General features: G+C 56.4%; 1 protein-coding gene across 5 annotated transcripts in view; it reads right to left on the bottom strand.

Annotated features, from left to right (window-relative positions):
* The window catches only part of SLC37A1 (solute carrier family 37 member 1), a 76,401-nt gene that overhangs the window by 16,422 nt on the left and 37,186 nt on the right, over positions 1-22,793 (bottom strand). For 4 of the 5 annotated variants that reach the window (XM_047719443.1, XM_047719461.1, XM_047719452.1 and 1 more), the window contains 9 exons: positions 21,928-22,060; positions 21,185-21,263; positions 17,336-17,471; positions 16,017-16,093; positions 14,926-15,092; positions 10,774-10,811; positions 8,508-8,618; positions 2,895-3,026; positions 372-462 (listed from right to left, as the gene is read on the bottom strand). In XM_047719443.1, coding sequence (XP_047575399.1) covers positions 372-462; positions 2,895-3,026; positions 8,508-8,618; positions 10,774-10,811; positions 14,926-15,092; positions 16,017-16,093; positions 17,336-17,471; positions 21,185-21,263; positions 21,928-22,060 — 964 coding nt within the window. The remainder of the gene's footprint in view (positions 1-371; positions 463-2,894; positions 3,027-8,507; positions 8,619-10,773; positions 10,812-14,925; positions 15,093-16,016; positions 16,094-17,335; positions 17,472-21,184; positions 21,264-21,927; positions 22,061-22,793) is intronic. The other variant, XM_047719470.1, reaches the window with a different exon arrangement.

Below are 22,793 nucleotides of genomic sequence, written 5' to 3' on the forward strand. Positions count from 1 at the left end.
CCTCTCCAAGGAGCAATTTCCAGGTCAGGTGACTCAGCATTTATTATCTCCACTCCCAGGGGCCTCCCCTGCACGTGGGAGGGTGTGACCTGACCTTCGGTGCAGCCTAGATTGAAATGCGGGCTGCCCCAGATAGAAGGGCCCCACGGCGCCAGCAGCCACAGCTGGGATGGAAGAGGGGCCCCTTAAGCCCCATCACGGTTATTATGGCTTCCGTAGCCGAATTCTCTTCTGGCCTCTACTTTTCTACTAACCACACTGTTTGATCAAAAGTACGTCTCACGAGACTCTAGAAATCGGACCTAAAAGGGCGTCTAGATCACAGCCACGGCAGGAACGTAGCATCGGTGTTTCCAGCAACAGATACTCACCCACGTTTGTGATGTACAGAGGAAGCCAGAAGAGGAACGTATAGCTGACCAACTTCGCGAACAGCAAGCACAGAGAGAACTCGATCACACCCTGAAACGGAGAGAGCCGGTCTTCACCCCGAGCGTGTACACAGCAGGTTTGTGGAAACATGCAACACAAGTCTAGTTTACTTCACTCCCGTAAAAACAGCCGCCATCTCTGTCTGGTGGGGCACCTGCCGACGCTGCCGCGAGAGGGGAGCCGGCATCCTCGGGGCTGGGTCCCGCCCGAGGACTGGGGTGGTGGCGGCTGGGGGTGTGGGGTGGAGGACCCGCCCATGGCCACTCTGGCCGCCCCTGCCTGTCTTTGCAGATTGAGACCAATTTCTTGACGTCAGATCAGAGTCCATGCAAGCACGTGTTGACCTGATTCCTACACCACATCGCTCTGGAAACTCAGCTGTTGAAGGAGTCCTCCAAGAGCGTACCTAGAAGGGCTGCCTCGACACGGTGCACGCGGTGCTCTCCCTCCTTTTGCTGGAAACCCTGGCAAACGACGCAGCGGCCAACAAGCACACAGGACAGGGCTTCCCACCGGTCACAGCGCGCATGCCTGCCGGCACCTGCACCCGGCGAAGCGGGAGCTCGGGGAAGACACTGGGAAGAGAAATGTGGGTCTGGACGAGGACCCCAGGGCCCACAGTCTGCCGGCTGCTGTGAGAGTCCTGTCTGTGTTCTGCTTGAGCTCTACTCTTGGGAAGGCGTGGCATCGCGACACACGCGTTCCAGACGTCTCCGGGAGGTCTGGGTGAGACATGGGGTAATGCTAAGGTGTCACGTTGTGTGCGCACAGGGACCAAACCAGGCAGAGAACACAGATCTCTATCTCTGTGATTGTGAAATTATCTGAGTTTGTGCTTCACAGTGGCAAGCCCCATCCGAGGATGTGTGCGGGGCTGATGGTGGAGACCACACGCCCTGCATGGCCTCACTACTGCCCTGAGTGACTTGGTTTAATCCTCAGAACATTAAGTATAACGCCAGGCCCTGAGCCCCATTGCAGATGAGGAGACGGAGGCTCAGCGTGGGTGACACACTTGCCTGGGACACCCAGCACATCCGTGGCCGGACCGGGCTACGGTGCCTCCTTCGCTCTGTAACTGGGCGCGCCCTGACCCCGGCCGAGCAGCCGCACAGGAAGGCCCTGGTCGGCAAGTTACTAGCTGTTACTAACCATCACACGGGAACGGCGACTTTCTATTTAAAAGCAGCCGACCCACATTCTCAGTGGCTGCGGGAGCCCCGCCCAGGCCTTCCACACTCCCCGCCGGCTGGCCGCCAGCGCCGTCTGGTGCAGCCAGGGCTCTGCTCTCAAGCACACGTTCTCCGAAGTTGTTTCACTTCCACGACCGGATTCTCAGGTCCCGGGCGCACCGTTTATGCTTCCTGCCTCACCCGGTCGCTGAGGGGCCTCTGGGCTTGTGCTCCCTCAGCCCTTCCTCGCCGAGGGCCGCGCTGGCGAGGCTGTCTCGTCTGTGTGTGAGACCTGCGGGAACTCCTCTGCCTGTCAGACCCTGGGGCGGGAGTCCAGATGTTTCTAGGTGCGGTCCACAGGCCTGGCCACCGCACGGGTCTGGATATCCTCCCTGACATGGGCAGTGTCTGACATGGGCATCCCCCCCTCCGCATGCTTCTGCCCTGGGCTCTGCCTTCATCGCCTGCCGTGCCTCGCCATGTTAGAACACATTTCCCACGTGTCCTCTGTGGGTCCCCCAGATGCTCTGCTGAAGGAGCCCATGGATTTCAGATAAGAAAAACCCAAAGCAACAAGAAATCTCACCACAGCTCCATGCCCTGGGCAGAAAAGCCTCCCCCTGGACCTCCTTCACACCCTGACCACACACCAGCGTGCCCACCAGCCTGGAGCCAGCCCGCCGCCTCACCCAGACCAGCACCTGATCTTTAAATGATGGACGAGAGCAGAGTCCCAGCACCATCAGCGTGTATTCCCCGGGGGCTTCTGTCTCTTCCCTTGACTCTGCACCCCCCCCCCCCTTATTTCTTCCTTTAGCATGTGTGGCGGCAATGCACCAGCTCTGGTCTCCTAAAAGCACTTTAAAGGGTAAAGAAAATCGAGTGGGCTCACCCACACCCCACAGCAGGACTCGGGGACATGCCTCCCAAGGGCTCCACACTAAGGGTCTTCATGGACCAGGGAGGGGAGCACTGGTGAGGGGCTGGGCCACAGGACGAGGGGCTTGCTGGAGCCAGACCTTCTGGTTTCCCAAGTAGAGAGGGGAAGCCCTGTTTGTCTGTGAAACGGGTGTACTTCTACACGGAGGCAACTGATTTTGAAAAACTGAAAGCTTAGTGTGAGGCAAACACCGCAGCCTCACTCAGTCCCATGACTGCCTGCTGGCAACCTCGGGTTGATGCCCAAGAGTTCACGGATTATGTGACCACGGATTTCTGCTGTTAAGCTTGATCGTCAACCGTAGGCACAAATGCCCCTTTCTGAAACGCCTCCCGGGTGCTGGTACTCACCGGGATCCTCAAGGCCCCGGTGAAGCTGATGGCAGCCATGCTGCCCCCGCCGTCGGCTGGGAGGACCACGATGTGGCTCTGATGGACGGGGTGCTTCCCGTCGGACGGCAGCAAGCACTGCAACTCGGGGTCCTGGAGGCGAATCCCATCGGGAAGGAGAGAGAGAAGAAAAGCTGTCAGCAGGGCACCACCTGGCTGAGTGAGGCCAGTCCTGAGCAGGACGCTGTTCAGCTAGGTCATGCGGCCACGCAGGGCTGAGCTCCTCACCACGTCTTCGCCTTACGGTCGGTCCCAAGCGCCCGCGTGTCTCCGGGAAACAACTAAAAGCATGCAAAATCCTTCCACCCAGCAATGCAGGACTCTATTTGTGAAAAACCATTTGAAAGTTGGGAAAACACCATAAACTGAACATTGGTCAAGGGCGTCCATGTAAAGGACATATCTCTTTACGGCTGGGAAGGACGGAAGGAAGGAAGGAAAAAGCTGGTGAGATTTTAACGTTTATGTCCCATTAAATAGTAAAAGTCAAAACTTCATTTTTCATTATGATCTTAAAAAACATTCAGTATATGCCTATTACGTGTCTAGGTAACTAGAGGGATCTATCTAATTACAGGGGGAAAAAGCAGCTGAATTCCAAACTGACAATGGTTATCACGGAATGATAGAATTATGGGAAAGGTCAATAAATTCTTTACATGGCCCTGTACTTACTAAGGAGTTCACGATGGACATCTGTGACCAGAAATAACATTATTTTAAAATTCATAAAGCACTTCCAATATTCTGTGAGTTCCAATCCTGGACAGTCCTGGAGGGCAAAGTTTGCCTTCATTAAAGCAAAGAACAGCGCTCCCCAGTTCGGGGCTGGGGGTCAAGTCGAGCTAGGATGATCTAAAGATATTCTTTGTGAGTGAACCACAAAGGTCCAAGACTTACAAAGAAATGTTTCTGTGCATCTCACGCTTTCCACAAAGTCAAACAGTTTTACTGTATTTATCTCACTACAACCTAGGTAAGTTTCAAGTTGTACTTAAATTAGGAAAGAAGAAAGAGATAATGCGTTGTCATGGTCCTCTCGTGATATTCACACTTCCCTTCCACGGAAAAGCAGAAATTGGCACACTGGAAAGAAGGCGACCCAAGGTCCCCAACACCGAGAAGCGGGTGTCCGACCACGACGTGGCCCGGTGATGGGGACACACTCACATTTAAGCATATGAGCGGATGTTTCTGAGTGAGGATGACAACCCCCAGTGGGACAGCCCATCCTCCTAACGACAACTCCGTAACAGCACACGGAAACAGAGAACCAGGATCAAAGTCTACAGTAAAGAACCTTCTCTCTCTAGAATGCCGCTGTTAGCGGTTCCGCTCAGGAGATCAAACTGATGGCTGTGAATCACAGTGAAACACGGCCACCTCGGGGGCTGTGAGGGAGCCTGGTGCTCCGGCCACACCCCGGGCCGGTCACAGCCATCTCAGGGGACAGGCTCCAGGTCAGTCTGGTGTGCGGTCAAGGCTGAAATTGCAGGACAGGTTTCGTTTTGTTTTGAAGAATTTTAAGGTATGAATTATGATCCAACAGAAACCAGTCAACAATGTGTAGTTTCATCGGTTTCATGAGTACTGTCCCCACACCCATGAAATTCTACAAATCTTACTAAATTGCTTCACTGAATAAAAGATGTTATTCTAGCAAACTTGCAAATGAAGAGTCTAAATTAGGAAATGAACTATAGGAAAAAATAAAGACTTCCAGACCAATTATAGAAAAAACCACTTTCAGATTCATTACTTCCAGTCGAATTGGTACCCATGTGTAGCTATCAATACAGTCACTATACTATTTCAATGAGGCACTTTTTAATTCTAATTCCTGTACAGTTGCCTACAGTTTCAGGTGTACAACACAGTGGTTCATCACTGCCATGTGACCCCGGTGCTCACCACCACAGGGGCCCTCCTTCATCCCTACCCCCTTCCCCCACTGCCCGGTCGACCTCCCCTCTGGGGCCCATCTGCGTGTTCTCCAGAGTTAAGAATCTGTTTCCTGGTTTGTCTTTTCCTCCCCTTTGCTTCTCTAATTCCACATGAGTGAGATCATATGGTATTTGTCTTTCTCTATTTTGCTCAGCATAATACCCTCTAGCTCCATCCATGTTGGGGCAAACAGGGAAATTTCATTCTTTTTATGGCTGAGTAATATTCCTACACACGTGCGTGCACACACGCACGCATGCACACACCCCTTACTTCTCCCTTCCCCATCCATCAGTCAGTGGACACTTGGCTGCTTCCGTATCTTGGCTACTGTAGATAATGCTGCTGTAAACACGGGGGGCCTGTATCCTTTGAATTAGCGTTTTCGTATTTTTTGGGTAAATACCTAGGAGTGCGCTTGCTGGGTCCCAGGGTCGTTCAATTTGTAACTCTCTGAGGACCCTCCACACTGTGTTCCAGAGCGGCCGCGCCAGCTTGCATTTCCGGCAGTAGCGCACGGGGCTCCCCTTTCTTCACATCCTCGCCAACACCTGTCGTTTCTCCTGTTGTTGATTTTCGTCATCCTGGCGGGTGTGAGGTGGGATCTCAGGGGGTCTGGATTTGCATTTCCCCGATGATGAGTATGTCTGTTGGCCGTCTGGGTGTCTTCTTCGGAGAAATGTCGTTCATGTCTTCTGCCTGTTCTCGACAGGACTGTATGTTTTGTGGTGTTGAGCTAAGTTCTTCACGGGTTTTGCAGACTCACCCTTTATCAGATTTGTCATTTGCGAGTCTCTTCTCCTGTTCATTTTGTTGTTTCCTTCACTGTGCAGAAGCTGATTTTGGGAGACCCCGACACATGATTTCTGGTTTTATTTTCCCTTGCCTCGGGAGACGTATCTGAAAGACGTTGTCAGGGCCAGTGGCAGAGATGCTACTGCCAGCGCTCTCCTCTGGGGTTTCTGTGGTTTCAGGCTAGGACAGGTGCTCGTGAACACTAAGCAGGCTCTCCAGGGGACGGCATGCAACCGGACACACAGAGGACAGACAGTGAAGAGCTCCTGCCCAGCGAACAGAAGAGTGCCTCTAGCCCGGAGCAGGTACTGCACACTGAGACCCGCCTGCCCCTTCCTGGTTCTGGAAAGCACTTCTGGGCCACTCGTCGGGCTGGTGGAAAGCCCCAGATCCAGCACTTCTGGTCTTTATCTAAGCAAGCTCGGCCTTTGCTGGAAAGGGCCCCAGCTACCAAATTCCAGTCCTCTGCAGTGTCTGGAGGGTGCAGAGGGGAACTGGGAAGTCACGGTGGGTTTTCCAAACTAAACCAGGGGTGTAGAGTTGCCTCCTTACAGAGCCAGAGACCCCCTGGGCCGACCAGGACACGGGAAGCTGTGCATCAAGGGCCCTGCAGGGTCTCACGGCACCTGTGGCGCCCTCAGCAGTGGGCGGGGCCTCTTCGGCCAGGGAGCCCCATTCCTAGGCTTCGGAATCAGCAACGGGGCTCCCCAAGATTAAAACAGACACACACAGAGACATGCACACAGCGGGGGGAGGGGACGCGTGTAATAACATGCTGATGTTCAAGTGAGAAGCCCACGCCATGCCCAGAGGCGCCCGCGGCCACACTGTGCCGGGAGGGCACCCCCCAGATTCGTGGCTCCACTGCCGTGCCACGTGGAAGGCTCCTTTAGTACTGAGACACCCGCTCGATGCTCGGAAGTGTCCGCTGAGCCACAGCCGATCAGAAGGATCCTCAGAGAAGCCAAGGCTGGGCAATGACACGTGACTACAAGGTGACAAATTTTGACCACCACGAGGTAATCATAAAGACCCGAAGGAGGGAAGAGGGTCCTCCTGGCTTCGTGACGCCGGAGCCCCTTCCTCTTCGCTTGTCCTTGCTTTCGCACCGGCCCCTTTCCTCACACAAGCCTGTCAGGAAGGCAGTCAGCGTCCCGCCGGGCACAGAGCGGCGGTGATGAGGGGGTGGGTGACGCATTAACTCCGAGCCCAGGGGATCTGAGCCAGTCATTCTGGGAAAGGGGACACCAGGGTGTCCAGCCGAGCTTGGGGGGCATCCTGGCTGGTGACCCCCATGGGGTCCAGCCCCCTCCAGCGCCTTAGCCCTTCCTGCCGTGTAAGAGACAAGGGACCAAAACCTGCGTGGTCGTGGGCACGACAGGGTCGGCCTGTGGTATGGCCAGACCGGAAGAAACAAGGCCTGCCCGGGGCCCCTCGGTGACACGTTAGTCAACAGACTTAGGCAGCAGGAGCCAGAAAGGGAAGAGGGAATTGGTACCAGAAGACGCGTCTGGCTTTACTGGTCATTACAGCGTCACAACACAGGGGCTCGCCTCAAGGAGAAGGTTAGTGTTCAGTAACGAGCAGGACTTACAGCCGTCAGACATCGATTAACACCTGATGCCGTGGACCCGGTACTTGTGTCCCCCCGAAGCTCCTGAGTGGAACCCCGAGCCCCACTGTGGTGGGCGGAGCCCTCAGGACGGGGTCCATGCCTTGTAAGAAGAGGCCCCCAGAGTTTGTGTCCCCCGTGCTCTCTCCAGCATCCCAGGAGAAGGCAGCTGGCCGGGAAGTGGGCCTCGCCAGACCCCAGACCCGCCCGTGCCTAGATCTGGGACTTCCTGCCTCCAGAAGGACATGTGTGTTGTTTACGTCACACAGTCTATGGTATTCGTGTTACAACAGCCCAAACTAAGACACCCAATTTTTAAAAATGCACACTGAGCACTGAGTAGAGAGATTAGAGCACTGCAGTTGACTTTCCCTAAATTCCAAGAACCAAGAAGTACAAGACATCATTTTTCTCTTTCCCGTCATGTCAACAACCACAAATAAGTTTTTGTAGGCAGTAAGGAAAAAAAAAATTAAGAAGCCCATTTGGTACATTTATCCTTTAAGGTGTTTGATTTAAAAAGAAAAGAGCTTGTAATTTCAGTGCGTAAAACCGAGTCTGAGGTGTCCCCGTGGCTCAGAGCTGTGCGGCAGAGCCCCAGGAAGGACTGGTCGGAAGGACGCTGAAAGCCAAGGGGCCCGTCGCGCTGCCTCCAGGCCTCCTGTCTGAGCAGGACTGGGCAGGTCCCTGAGCACTCTGCCTCAGTTTCCCCTTCTGGAACATGGGAGTGTCAGGGTGGAGGCCTGGGAGATGACTCTCTTCATTACCTCTTGGGCCCACGTCCCATTCCATCTCCTGAACCCTCTGGCCCAGGTCGGTGCTGACCCACCCCTCCTCCTTCAAAGCCCTATCCATGCCCCCTGCTTAGGGATGGCTCCCAAGACTGGGCCGGAACCAGCGCCTGCTCGCGCCCCACCCCCCGGGCTCCGTGCTTGGCATTTAGCTGCTGCGGGAAGCTGCCGGCTTCCCGTCTGTACCCCACACCTGCCCCCCAGAATGGGAGTCCACAGGACGGGGGGGGCCCCGTGGCTGACACTCCAGGTGCGGCCTGACCTAGGGCGTGCCTGGGACACTGAATGCGGCCCGCAGTCGTGGGACGAGTGTGCTTTCAGGCTGATGCAGACTTGAAGTCCAGCCAGCTACCCAAAGAAACCGCGCAAGCAAACGCGGGTCTTACAGGAGAAATACGAGACCTAAGTTTGTCACCGAGGCTGGGCTCTGACCTCTGTGAAGCAGCGCAGGCTGGTCCGACTCACCAGGAGCGTGTTCTTGTCGTCCGTGAAGATCTGCTTCTGCAGCCGGAACCTGTGCGTGCCGTTCTCACAGCCCTTCGGCTGCGGGGGCAGAAAGGCACGCTTAGCAGTTACGGACGCAACGGCCAGACGCCGCATCTGACTGCAAGGTAGGAAGCTCCGCACGAGCCTCTCAAAACAGCCGCCCAGGGCCAGTAAGACCCAGGGTTAAAATAAACCACAGGGCTGAGGGGCTGGGGGCTCAGTCGGTCGAGGGACCAACTCTCAGGTCACGAGCTGGGGGGCACGGGATCCAGTCCTGTGTTGGGCTCCGTGCTGGGCGTCTGGGGGATTCTCTCTCGCCCTCTCCCTCTAGCCTCGTGCTCTTGTTCTCAGTCTCCCTCAAATAAACAAATAAAATAAAACAAAGGCCTAACTGGGGGCTCTAGACCCTCAGATAAAAGAAAGTGAGAAGAGGATCCTCTCAGGAAAAATAATCGAGGACTGGGGTATGAGGACACGTCACGGTGCTGGTTCTGTCAACTTCACTTTCCCTCACGGCTTTGATTTTTTTTTTTTTAAGATTTTATTTATTTACTTGACAGACAGAGATCACAAGTAGGCAGAGAGGCAGGCAGAGAGAGAGGAGGAAGCCGGCTCCCCACTGAGCAGAGAGCCCGATGCAGGGCTTGATCCCAGGACCCTGGGATCATGACCTGAGCCAAAGGCAGAGGCTTTAACCCACTGAGCCACCCAGGCGCCCCGGCTTTGATGTTTTTAAATGACCTTGAAAGGAAAAGCCTGTAGAAACAATACTGGGTGACATTCTCCTCTGGTGAGAGAGGAACCAAGGTCCCCCTAGGTCAGTAGACTGTTCAGAAGGCAGGGTCAGTGCGTGCAGGAGACGCATGTGGCCCCTCCCTCGGCTGGGCACCATGGACTGGAGCTGCTGGGCCAGCTGTAAGGGTTAATTCTCAGCACAACGAAACCCAGATCCCTGTAAACTCTGAAATCCATGCTCATGGAAGGAAAATGGCTTTTAAAATGTTATAAAATATCGCCTGCTGTTTGAAGGCAGTGACTTTCAAAACTGAGTTTTTATATTTGCTTAGGAAGGTACCAGAACCCTTCTTTTCAAATTAACTGTGCTCAAAAGCTCAACATATTGACAAATGGACAGAAGCAGCACTCTCTGGCCATCCGCTCCCCCGGCCTTGGCACATGGCAGAGACCAAGAGGAGACCCTGCCCTGGGGCTGCCACCCGGAGGGACTGGTGGTGAGGAAACGGGGAGCCACAGGAGGCTGTCAATCAAGTCAGCGACCCGCTCTGACTCCTGCTTCAAAAAAATCTTCCGAGGTCGGGGCGCCTGGGTGGCTCAGTGGGTTAAAGCCTCTGCCTTCGGCTCAGGTCATGGTCTCATGGTCTCAGAGTCCTGGGATCCAGCCCCGCATCGGGCTCTCTGCTCAGCGGGAGCCTGCTTCCTCCTCTCTCTCTGCCTGCCTCTCTGCCGGCTTGTGATCTCTGTCTGTCAAATAAATAAATAAAATCTTAAAAAAAAAAATCTTCCAGGTGAGGTGTGAAGCATGGCTTTTGCAGGAGCAAAGGGGAATTACTTTAGGAGCCTGAGGAGAGACGCTGGTGCCACGGGCCAGAGCGGTGGAGGTGACATCCCACGTGTTTAGGACTCCCGAGGATCTGGCCTGCCCACAGCGAGGACAAGGCTTCCCCAACCAACACAGGGAATGTGGAGCCCAGCAAGTTCATGGGGTGAAGTGGGGAGATGACCCTAGCTGTGGCCCATCTGAGCCCACCAAAGGCCCTTGCAGGGATGGCAGGGGGCAGGGGCCTGTGTGACCGTGGACCTCAGGGGATGGCCCTGCTGGGGGGAGGCGCTGACCACCAGGGCCTGTGCAGATCTCTGGCGGGGAGGGCACAGATGGGGGCTTGCGCCTCTGGAGGTCTGGCAGAGGCGAGGGGCCAGCTGGGGTGGTGGGGCATGGGGTCTGGAAGCCCAAGAAAGAGCGCTGCATGAGGGAGGGGAAAAGCATATCTCCTGGGGCCTCAGCCGTAAGACTCTGCCTTCGGCTCAGGTCATGATCCCAGGGTCCTGGGATGGAGCCCTGCATGGGTCTCCCTGCTCAGTGGGGAGTCTGCTTCTCCCCCTGCTGTGCTCTCTTTTTTGCTCTCTAATAAAGAAAATCCTAAAAAAAAAAAAAAAAAAAAAAAAACAACCAAGTAGTAGAGAGGGTCCTTACCGCCGCCAGGGACGAGAAGCAGGCGATGTCCTTTGGATCTGCAAGACCGAACGGAAACAGCAGTGAGCCCGGGGCTGGGCGTTCCCACCACCCAAGAAATCACCCCAGAGCAAGACACCACCTGAGACTGGACCGAATGAGGAGCAGTTGAAGAAAAGGACAAGGCCTGCACCCCGCCAGCACCCCTGTCCTTCTGTCCCCGTGACACACGCAGGGTGAGGTGGGGGAGCTTTGGCAAAGGCGAACCGTCGCGCGTGAGAACGGCTTTGCGCTACGGGAAAGATTTCACATGGGACAAGCGGAAAAAAGCAGAGCTCGTGCGCACCGCAGTGGCGAGCCGCGGAAAATGGCCCGAGGGACAAAGATCGGGAAGAACCGTGAAGACCTGCGCGGTGGGTGACCTGTACCATGCGTGATGGGCTGTCCCACGTTGCGGGATTAATTACAAATACAAACTAGTGGGAACAAAACAAAACAGCCAGACCTACGGCCACAAGGAGCCCAGGGAAGCAGACGCCCTTCTTCGGAAACCAGGCGGCGGCCTCCAACAGCCCTGCCCCTCCCCCAGCCCAGAATCCGGGTCTTTTTGTCACTTTTGGTAAAACAGCTTCTCTGGAACGCCACCAGCCTGGCTGGGGCCTGGTTGGGGCCTGGCTGGGGCCGGAGCGGGGAGGAGGAGCCGGGCGTTCTGACCCTACACACCGGGGTCTCTGTGCTCAGACACTGATGCATGGGTGCCCGGGGTCCCAGCACGAGGGGAAGTCAGAAGGCTACAGAAATGCCTCCTATCGTGAGGCCGGCTGCCTCCAGAGCAAAGTCCCTGTGCAGAGAAGCCCCTCCAGACCACGGCTGCAGGGAGCCGGTGGGTGCGTGGTGGGGAAGGGCACGTCCCCAGACCGTGTGATGTCCAAGCGAGAGTCCTACTTGGGGGTCAGGGGCTGTACTGCGGTGATGAGGTCCCCTGGCTGAGAGGTGCGGTCTGGTGCGCGTGCCACAGAGATGGGGGCACAAGCGCTGGGGACCTCTTCGTGGCTCCTGTCGGGGGGCCTCATCAGGGGCAGGAAAGAGAAGGGCCTGGAACACCCAGGGTACGTCCACCTGTTCTCCCATGGACACTCGGGCCTGCAGAGAAAGGAGGGCAGGAGGGAAGGCGAGGAGGAAGGGGGGCTATGGCATATGCACGGCGAGGGAAGGAAGAAGGGCTACAGGTGGGCCAGCGCGTGTCCTACGAGAAATGGCCAGTTGCCCACTTAATCAGCAGGGGAGGCTCACGCAGTGGACCGACGATGGCCAAGGAGACCCAGATGTGTGCTATTTCCTTTTAAGGAACGAGTTCCCGAGGTTCCAGAGAATAATGTTCAACTCCTTGGGTTCTAGGGAACCCAGGTTTGAGAAACAGACTTCAGAAGCACCTACATAGCTCATTGCAGGAAAATGTCTTTCAAACATGTATTGTCTCTACACGAAAAGGTAGTGTTTATAGGACACAAAGTTTTTTTAAAATTATCGTCTAAATGAAAAAATATTTTTTTTAAAATTGAGTCTGTAAGAACACATCCCAGGGACCTAGGGAGAAAGTCTGAATGGGCGAGCAGGCACCCGCTAACCCCAACTTCACCGCTTAGTGTGTGACCTTGGGCAGGTCACCTACAGTCCCTGAGCCTCAAGACTTTTCCCTGGAAATCTGCCAAATAATATCCGCCCTAAGCCTGGCCCTGCGCCTGGGACACAGCAGAACTCCTGTTACATGGTGGCTGCCTCTCCCCCGAGAATGTCCTCCTGATGACGAGGAAGAGGGCCACAGGGCACGTGCCCACTAGTTACTTGGGGAGTCTGAAAGGTGTCTCATCTCTAGTACAACTAACAAAGCAAACCTCGAATTTTGATACAAGAGGGTAGGTAGATGCCAATACCCAGTGGGAACACACAGGAAGACAGCAAGAAGACATCTGGTGGGAAGGCAGAGAAGTGCCAGAGTCAGGCGTCCATGAGCCACGTGAGCCGGGCACCGGGGAGCAGCCCCAGCAGAAGGCAAGGGAAGAGAGCAGGTAGCCAAGGGTGGTGGGAGAGGGAAGACCAATCCTGGGGAGACCAGCCGGGGTATGTGGGGGGAGAGCAGGCACCTGGTGACAGAGATAAATCGGGTGACCCCTGGGCTCTGGGGGGACCCAGTGCAGTGAGAAATGTGCTCCGGACCATGGAAAGCTGGGGAGGAGGAGGTCAGGTGTGAGGAGTCCAGGAAGGAGGGAGGAACAGGGGCTCACCTGACATCTCGTGTCACCTGCAGTGAACGTACTACTAAGGGCTGAAGATAGACACTCTCAGCATGAATCCATCCCTGACCAAGAGAATGTGTTGAGGGGACAGGAGGGCGGTGGGAGGAAGGTTCTGAGTCCAGGCCTCAGTCCCACCGCACTCACCCTGCCCGTGGAGCCCCGAGTCTCCCATCAGGGTCAGCACCCCGCCTACCCTGCAGGTCACGGAGGACCCGAGGAGCAGGAGACGCAAGCCCAGGTCTGTAAGGTGTGCGCCTGTCCCCTGCCAAGTAACAGCAAGGTGTGCGCCTGTCCCCCCAGTAACAGCAAGCCTCCCGGGACAGTCTGGCAGGCACAGTCCCCCGGCCTCAAGGCTTGGTGGGCCTGGGGAAGCTGAGGGATTGCACTTCTGTCCCCCAGCAGGCCCGGGTGGAGAAGCAGTGATCCAGGGTCACCACAGGAATAGGACAGGGGCCGTAGGTCAATCCCTGGATGGAATGGGAGGCCCCAGCAAGAAGTGGGGGGAAGGCAGCACCAGGAGATCCCTGTGTGGACCCTCTCCACCCTGTCCCACCCTCTTGGAAGCCACAGGAGGGGTGGCCCGGTGGGAAGAAGGCTCTCATTTTATAACAAAACACAAACCACAGCTTCCTTGTTCTTGGGATCCCTGCCCTGAGCAGGGGACGAGGCCCCGCCCGGGAGAACCGTGCTGAACGGGTTCAGGCACTAAGATCCGGGTGGCCAGCGGCTGTTCCCGTCTCTGGCCACACACCCCATTCCTCAGTGCATTTCCTCTTGCCCCTGGAACCAACCCTTCATTGGCTGAGGAAGAGAAGAAAAGGGACTGTGGACTCCTGACCTTGGGCAGGACACACCCGGGGGCCCCTGTGCAGGAGCCAAGAGGACTCGCGTTGCTCTCCAGGTGACTACTGCCTAAGGAACAGGCTGGAACGCCCCGTGACAGAGCTCCGCATGCTAGCGGGCCAGCCTGGAGGACAGGTGACACAGGGGACCTTTCCCGGAACTCCGGGACACTCACTGCAATTAAACGCCACAGGTTGGTGACGCTGGCAAGCAATGAGAAAAGAGAACCGAGAAGCTGAGTAAAACACGCCTTAACGTCCCGGAGGAATTTGGCAGCTCCGAGCGCAGAGCTGAAGCTGACGCCCGCATGGGTGGCAGCACCGAGCCCCTGAGCACCCCTACCTGGGATTAACAGCCATCTAGTGCCTATGATTTTATTTTGCTTTAAGGCAAATCGAAGCAGCAAATGCCCAATCCAGCTCCAAGAAGAGCTTGGGGGACCAGGCGCCCTGCCCCGTAACGGCTGAAGCGGCTTTCCTATCACTGGACTGACGGCCAGGAGTCCTTGTCCTGCCAGATTCCCGATTTGAAAATTAATTTCAAACCCAATTCAATCAGAAGTCTGGCATTGAGCCTAGAAGGGAACAAAGAATTTGATTTTCTGGCAGAACACTCTTCACCTGATTCGGATACAGGGTCTGCAGTCACGCAGTGATTTCATGATACTACCCTATCAGGAGGCACACAAGCTTTGCGGCAACAAGACAGCTGAGCAGGTGCTGGGCGCTGTGGCCCCGGGGGTGAGCGACGTGGCAGATCTCACATACAGGACTCCCGGCACCAGGCGCACCACGCATGCCCGATGCTGGGGGCGGGCAGGAGAGGAGCTGCCACGTCGCTTGCTCCAGAAATCAGGAGACAACAGGAAATGCAGCAAGAGCCAGAGAGAAAGCGCTCACGGGAGAAATCTATACCTGAAGAGGGAAGTCCACCCAGCTGGGGGAGAGCCAGGGCCACTGTGGGCCTTTCCCTTAACACCTGGCCCCCCAAAGCCCCCCGCCGGGACGTCATCGCCAAGGCCGCATGTACTTACGCTCGATGAGAAAGAGAAAGCACACTATGCCCATGGCTGCCACGATGGCCCCGGGGACGATGAAGGACAGGCCCCAGCACGTGGACACCCAGTAGCCAGCAATCAAGGATCCCAAGATGTTGCCCACGGAGGTGTGCGAATTCCAGACCCCCATGATCAAGCCCCGCCTGCAACACAACGGAACACAAGACGGCACACGATGCTGAGAAGTCGCTATGCGCCGGCGGGTGCGGGACAGACGGTGCCCAGGACGTGTCAGGGCCCCACGGAAATGAGCGGGACGACAGATGCCACGGCCGCGAGGCAGACGGACACGGGAGACGCGCGCAGAGCAGCATTCTTGCCGGGCCTCGGGACGAATCATCGCACGCCTGTCTCAGGGCTTAGTGAGTCTGCCCTTGGGGAGAGAGAAAGAAGCCTCTGCCTGAGCTTCTTGGAAGGGCCCAGAATGAGGTCTGCGCCTTCGTAATCTAACTGCAGCTGTGTGAGAAACCCCCATTCACAGAGCCCGCCGGAGGAGCCGGGTGGGGGTCCTAACAAAGCTCGTGGAGCTGGGCTCTCGCTCCGCTTTCCCTGCCGTGTTTAGTGGCTTCAGGCACTTCTAACCTTGGGCCCGGCCACGCTGTGCATCACATGGATATCACCATGTCATCCGGACTGCGGTCCCGTCACCAGAGGCTGAGTGCGGCTCTGCCGCTGGGCGCTGGGTGACCCACTCAGGACCCTGCCACACTGCCGTGTGCCTCTGAGTCTTGGGAAGATGGAGCTTCTGCTTCAGAAGATGTGAGGCAGGGCCCCAAGCTCCAAGTTTCTCCCAGGCTCGCAGGGGACCAGCTGTGCAGAACAGACTCGCCCCAACCATGACATGGAATGGGGGCGGGTAGAAGGTGGGCGTGTCTCCTGGGAGGAAGGCCCACCTGAATTCAGTACCCCAAGTTCCAGAGGGTTCAGTCGCCTTCCTTCATAGAGTGGACTAATAAAGGTGGCTTTTTCTGCAGTAAATATAAAGAATAACTAGAAAGAAGGTGGTCTGGTTTTCACCAGACTCTCAAAGAACAAATGCCGCTGGAGGCGGGGCCACCTTCGCTCACCTTCCTTTCCCAAACCAGTTGCCGAGGCAGGTGACGACGCTGGGCCAGCCGGTGGTCTGCACCAGTCCGTTGATGATCTGCGGCAGAGAGGAAAGAGGGCTCACCGCCAGCCCAAGAGGGTGCGCGCCCCGTCCCCAGGCCCGGCTCACAAAAGCTCACTCCGCCCTGTTGCTGGCAAGTCCGGGAGCACAGCGGAGACTCCCACAAGAAGGCAGAACACTCTGATGGGAGCTTCAGGAGCCAAAGATGGGTTTGAAACTACATACACGTGCACGTGTGTGTAATTGTGAGCGTAACCGTGGACAGGGAAGCTCACCGACCACACGTTTCACTTCTTGTATCCCGACCCTCTGAAAGGAGCACAGGCAGGACCCTGCGCTTGTGACAAGCATTTCTCCACTTCTCGAGAGTGCCCTGAGCTCAGGCTCCTAGAAGGGGCTCAGGAGGGAGGCAGGTTTGCTCTAGTCTCAGGAGCATCAAGGGCAAGTTCACAATGAGACGGGAGACAGGTGCAGCCGACTGCCTCCCCCAACCACCGCCGCCGCTGGGCGGGCCAGCCCTCCGGGAGGGAGTCGGAATAACTGTGGGTCTGGTCTTGGGGCCAGCCAGGCTGGCCTTCCCTCTAGGAACACGCTGGGACTCTGGGGAACTGTTCATTCCCTCCCTCTAACTCTGCATTTTACTATAAAGTGTGAATCACTGTTGTAATTAAAACACCCAAACTTTTCAAGTCCTGCGGCAACACTTTAAAAAGCAAATTACATACAATCTGCTTTGATGACAGGATGGCACCCCCAGGCTGTGTGGAGAGCCTCAGAGGCTGAGCCGCAGTTTCACAAGCCATTTTCCATTGCAGTCGGGACTCACCCATGGGGCCGAGGGGAGCGCTGGAGCAGGGGCTGCAGGAAGGACGGCCCAGAGGGATGGGCAGAGCCTGTCCTGGCCTCTCCTCCCCTCGGAGCACCATGGGGCTCTCTCCTAGCCTCCCTGCTGACTGTTGGCAAGCCCGGAGCCCTCCCTTCCTCCTTCCCCAGCCACACCTCACGTCCCTCTGACACCAGAGGTCAAATGCATCACAGGACACATCTCAAAGCCTTCCATGTGAGGGAGGAAGGGCTCCCAGGCTTCCTGCGTCCGTCCCCGTGCTGGGGTGCCGATGTGGGTGGGAGTGCGGTCCTTCCCACGCCGGCAGACAGGACACGGAGCTGCCCTGGCCCGCAGCTTTCTCCTGTGGCAGGGGTGGGGACCCGAGGCCCAAACGCCCAGTCCGATTTGTCACGGACACCCGGCCCCTGGGAAGCCACAGACCCAGCCCTTACCTGAGTTACCACGTAGAATCCCAAACTGTGGATGTTGTAGAAATAGCCTAACCCGAAGAGGGCGGTGAAAGCGCCACTAGCCAGCATCCCAAACGTGAGGTAGTATCGAATGGGTAGGCGCTCCCCTATGATGCCGCTGAGAATGGAGAACAAAGAAGTGAACATGAGAAATGAGAAGACAGACACACCCATGATGTGAAGGAGCCGTGACCTTTCTGGAAATTTCCACGCTGTTCTCAGAGCTTTCAGAACTCGAACGCGCTACAGTTTCCAGGAAGACTTCATCACAACTGTGTCCAGCAGAGCTCACGAACCAGAGACTGGCCATTGGCAACGTCTTTTAGGACTTTATTTCTGGAAGGGCCCTGGACTGTCAAGTCGTAAACCTCAAACACTGTGACTTGCGCATGACGGCTGCCAGTTCAGACCACCGGAACCCCTGGGGGGGCTCCGTTGGGGAAGTGTCTGACTCTTGGTTTTGGCTCAGGTCATGATCTTGGGGTCCTGAGATCGAGCCCCGTGTCGGGCTCTGTGCTTAGCGAGGAGTCTGCTTGCCCCTCCCCCGCACCCCACCCAGAACGGGTAAATAAGATCTTCAAAAAACAAAACAGTAAAAACCTGTCCCGCTAGTTAGTCCTGCTTTTATATAAACAACGTCCAGTGTGTGTGCACAGTATTTTAAAATGGTGATGTTCAGACTGTAGACGTGTGTCATGAAAAGGGATCACCTGTCGCCTCGGGACGTCTCTCGGCCCTGAAACTGTCACTAAGTCACCTGCGTCCACACGCGGTGCTGAATGGGCTCTACCATTAGCTGCCCTCCAGCCGCCACCACCGTGACCTGGTCTGAAGACAGATTTTCTTTAACGCGAGTGCTGACACAGGGGGCTAGGGCTGCTATGCTCCTGTCCCAGCAACGTCACTCGATAACGAGCTGGCCTTGGGGGACAATTCCGTTCCAGAGCTGTCTGGGATGGCTCCCATGAGATCGAAGTGGGCGAAGGACCTGGTGCATGGTGGCTGCTCTTGTCAGAGCAGCTCATGCCTCGGGAAGTAGGCTGCCTGGGGAGAACTGCCACTGTAGAGCGGTTTGTCACTGTCACTTGTGAAGGGGACAAACACCAGAATAATCAAATGATTGTGAGCCTCCTGCAGTCACTGAAAAGCATGGATCTCCCTTCCTTCCACATAACCATCCGAGAGTCACATAAACAAGAAATATAATGATACCTGCCAGCCCCGGGAAGACTACTCAGGGAACGATCTCCAATTCTGTCCTTCATCTCAAGAACCAAGACAGCAGGACACTTCTCCTTCTGAAGTCCCCAGAGAGGGACCATCTACCTAGCACCAACCAAATGACTAAAGGAAGTAATTTAAAATTAGGAATAATTTCTAAATAAATATTTATGATATATATTTATAACTATTTAAATTAGGTATAACACTCAGGCCAAATTCAAAGTTGCGTAGAAATATCACAAGCTCAAGAGCATTCTAGAGCTAAGCAAGTGATGTTTTTCAACTTGCTGGTTTCAGAGCAGAGAAAAGGTGTCCGAGAGAGGCTCGCTGTCCTGTCTGACGGATAGAGGTAATGCCATCGGCCAGGGCTGACAAATGTTCTCAGTCTTCCTGTACGATAATGGGCCCCAATTTAGTCTCTACTCCGTTTTTAAAGAAAAGGCCTAAGGGGGGGCGCCTGGGTGGCTCAGTGGGTTAAGCCGCTGCCTTCGGCTCAGGTCATGATCCCAGGTCCTGGGTTCGAGCCCCACATCGGGCTTTCTGCTCAGCGGGGGGCCTGCTTCCTCCTCTCTCTCTGCCTGCCTCTCTGCCTGCTTGTGATTTCTCTCTGTCAAATAAATAAATAAAATCTTTAAAAAAAAAGAAAAGGCCTAAGGTAACAGACGCCACTCCGTCTCACATCCGATTCGTATGGGGACTAAAGGCCTCGCCGCACCCACTAGGAAAGGCTTGCGCTGACACAGGCGCCCCTGCAGACGATTCACCTGCCAAACTATTCACCAGCCACGTGCCCTGATGTCACTAAAGGCCACGCAAAGCAGTGGATGCCCTTGTTACAGTCACGAGTCTACTCCAGAGTCTACGCTAGATGGAATTTCGTAATAACCCTCCTTAGCGACTTGCGTGACACACTACCTTTGCCAGTGAAGAAGGAACAATAAAACCACCTTATTTAAAGGCTTCACCTCAACACTTTTGATGTGCCGCGGGGTCATTCTTTGCGGCGAGGGGCTGTCCCGTGCTGTAGCGCGCTTAGCGGCCCTGCTCTCTGCCCGCTACACGCCGCCAGGAAGCCCCTTTCTCCTGTTGTGACAACCAACCACGCTTTCAGATCCTGCTACATGTTGCGGAGGGACAAAATCACTCCCAGCCGAGAAGCGCACGTAAATACTATTTTCTAGTAACCGAGAAAAACACATTCGAACTTTTGGGTCTTTTTATACTATAGGTTATCGGTGTCCGGTAAGACCGCGGTCTTCGGGTTTCAGCATCTGATCTCAAGATGGAACAAGGCCAGCCGCCGGCTGCAGCTCATGCCCCAGGAAGCCGAACGCTTCCCCCGCCTTCTCCTCGGCTGGGCTGTGTTCTGCTGCGGGTCACACACAGAGGGTTTCGCATCCGTCCTTATTCATTCGTTCGTTCAGACAAGTTCTGCAGCGCTAGGTAAATACGATAAAACGGGGGACAGCCACGCCACCAACAGGAACCACCTGCCTGGGCACCGGCCACCCACCAACTGCCCTGAGCTGGGGCGGGGGCAGGTCTAGAGGATGCCACGCTCCGGGGGGACTGCTCCAGGAAAGAAGCTGAGCAATTACAGGGATCCCCAAGATTCTTAAACCTCTGAAGATCTCTGAACAACAACAAAAATCTCTTGAGCCAAGGGCCTTAGTCCCTACGATTTTTTTCTTGACAAAGAGAGAGAGCACAGGCAGGGGGAGCAGCAGGCAGAGGGAGACGCACACTCCCCACTGAGCAGGGACCCCATCCCAGGACCCTGGGATCGTGACCTGAGCCAAAGGCAGATGCTCCACTGAGTCCCCCAGGAGCCCCAATTTTTTTTTTTAAACCTGGCTGAACTGATACAACGCCAGTTTTTAATCAGGTAATCACCTGTCCTGGTACCGACATACCATTTCCACCTTCCCGGGTCAATCTGGAATGGGGTAATGATCACACGGGAAGATGCTGGGAGCGCTCCGTGGGCCAGGCTCTGTTCTGAGCGTTCGTTGGGTCCTTGCCATGATCCTATCAGTTAACTACCGTTCTCTTCGTTTCACAAAGGGGAGACTGAGGCCCACAGAGGGGCAATGACTGGCCCAAAGCCGTGTGAGCCAGCGCTGGAGTCGGATTCATTCCCAGCAGCATGCCTCTGGGGTCCGTGCCCCAAGCACAAGGAGGGCGGTGAGGCACCCTGTGGGGCCGAGCTGGGCAGCAGGGAAGAAACTGCTCTGACACTGGCAACCGGGGTCATGTGGGCAGATGGCAGCCCCGGAGACCAGAGGGGAGGACGCGCTCCGCAGCATATCCCCAGGGGCCACCAGCACCCCGCCCCTGGTGACCACATCGTGGCAGGATTCACAGTGCGTGTGAAACCCCAGGGCCCAGAGCGCTGTCCCTGGACGGTCTGCCCCGATCAGCATACTACCTGGGCCGTCTATGTGCGCAGATTTGCAGCGGCGCCCTGACCAGCAGGGCACCCCGCGCAGGCTGGCTTTCACTTTGCCCTCGTTTCTGAGAAGACACAGGAAGGGAGGCAACCTGAGGATGCGTTTTGCCCCAGAGGAACAAGAACCATCAGGGGACGGAGAACCCTAGCGGACCTACCTCAAGTACATGCCAATGGCGTAGGCGCACAGAAACGAGTAATCCAGGGCCCCGAGCAGCTGCTGGTAGTTGTCCTGGTCTACGGGGGTGAGAATCAACAGGAAACGGTGAGTACTATTCGCTCTGCACCCAGCACCGCTTGTGTTCCGGGGCAAGATGATAGAACACACACGTGCCCTGTACAGTTGGGCAGTGCACTCAAGAGAACGGGGCTGTTCGCAGCACAGAAAACCTGGGGGAACACTTGGGTGGCTTCTTGACAAAGGGAAAGAGGGTCGCCACATTTTCAAACAGTCACTAAACAAATGTGGATATGACAGGAGATACCCACTCGTCTGGGGGAGCACGTGGGGCCTTCTCTCTGCCTCCTGTGTGGGTCTGACTGCTCCTTGGCCGCCCCAGGCCAGCCCCCGCTCCATGCCCCCCACTTCCAGGGGTCCCCCTGTTGTTCCCCGCTGTTGATCTCTCAGCTTCAACATGGACAAAACACAAGGGGTCTGCAGCAGGTCCCCCAGGCCGCAAACCTGTCAGATGGCAGCGGCTCTGCACGCAGGGAGGGGCAGCTGACGGGAGACCGCAGTCCCCGGAGAGGCAGGCACACTCAGGAAGGTGGTTCCTGCGGCTCAGATGGGGCAGGCCCGGCATCCAGCAGCACCCAGCCGTCCAGCCATGGCGGAGCTGGAGGACAGGGCGCTTCCGGAAGCCCCGACCCCAACGTGCACATGGGGGGACAGAGAACTCACCAAACGGGGCCCAGCTACAGTCCGTCTCATTGTCTGCCGGCTGGCGGTGGGGCGCGCCACTGGCTTTCTGGTTCCAGCTGTTGAACTGGACTTGCCCCTCGTGCAGCGTAGCGCAGTATCTGTGCAGCTCGCCCTAGGCCACCCGCGGGGGTCAAAGGCCAGAGGGAGAAGGTGTGCTCAGGGCAGGTTCCGCAGGCTCGCAGCGGAAAGCCTGCGCAGGGCAACCCCATGCCTGGGGAGTGAGGCCCCATGGGCGCGATCTGTCTGCAGGACCCACCGAGTGCCCGCGGGGACTGAGACTCGTGGGGCCCTCGGCCGTGGCCAGCCCTGAGAGCCCACACAGCCCACACAGGCCTACGTGGGGCCCCCAAGACGAGTGCCCCGAGCAGCCATGTGGCAGAAGCTGCCATCCCGGCACCACCTGCCCATAGCGGAAGCAGGGACTCCTCGTGCTCGATGTCTACATGCGACAATGAGGACAGATCTCACAACCAAGGAAACCTGACACGGTGCCAACGGCAGAGGACTTAACAACAGAGGACAGGGCACACGGAGCCTGGACCTGGAGCTAGAAGGGGGCCAGACCTGAGCCCAAGGGATGACTGCCCAGGGGGGCATGTAAACATTCGCCAGGCTAGATACTGAAGGTCCGAGGACGTTGCTATGTGCAAATCAGATACCTCACCCAGAGAACCAAAGAGCCAGGGCACAAGGCCACCAACCCACCGAGCTGTCCCCAGAGCCAGCAGGCAGGCCAGGGGCAGGGGGAAGGGGAGCGGGAGGCACAGGGGCTCTTGGGGCGGGTGTGGGGCCCAAGCAGGCCACTCCCGCCCTGCCTGTGTGCCCGCCCGCCGACAGGGTTGACC

Source organism: Lutra lutra, chromosome 1 (assembly GCF_902655055.1).
Source record: "Lutra lutra chromosome 1, mLutLut1.2, whole genome shotgun sequence".
Taxonomy (NCBI): domain Eukaryota; kingdom Metazoa; phylum Chordata; class Mammalia; order Carnivora; family Mustelidae; genus Lutra; species Lutra lutra.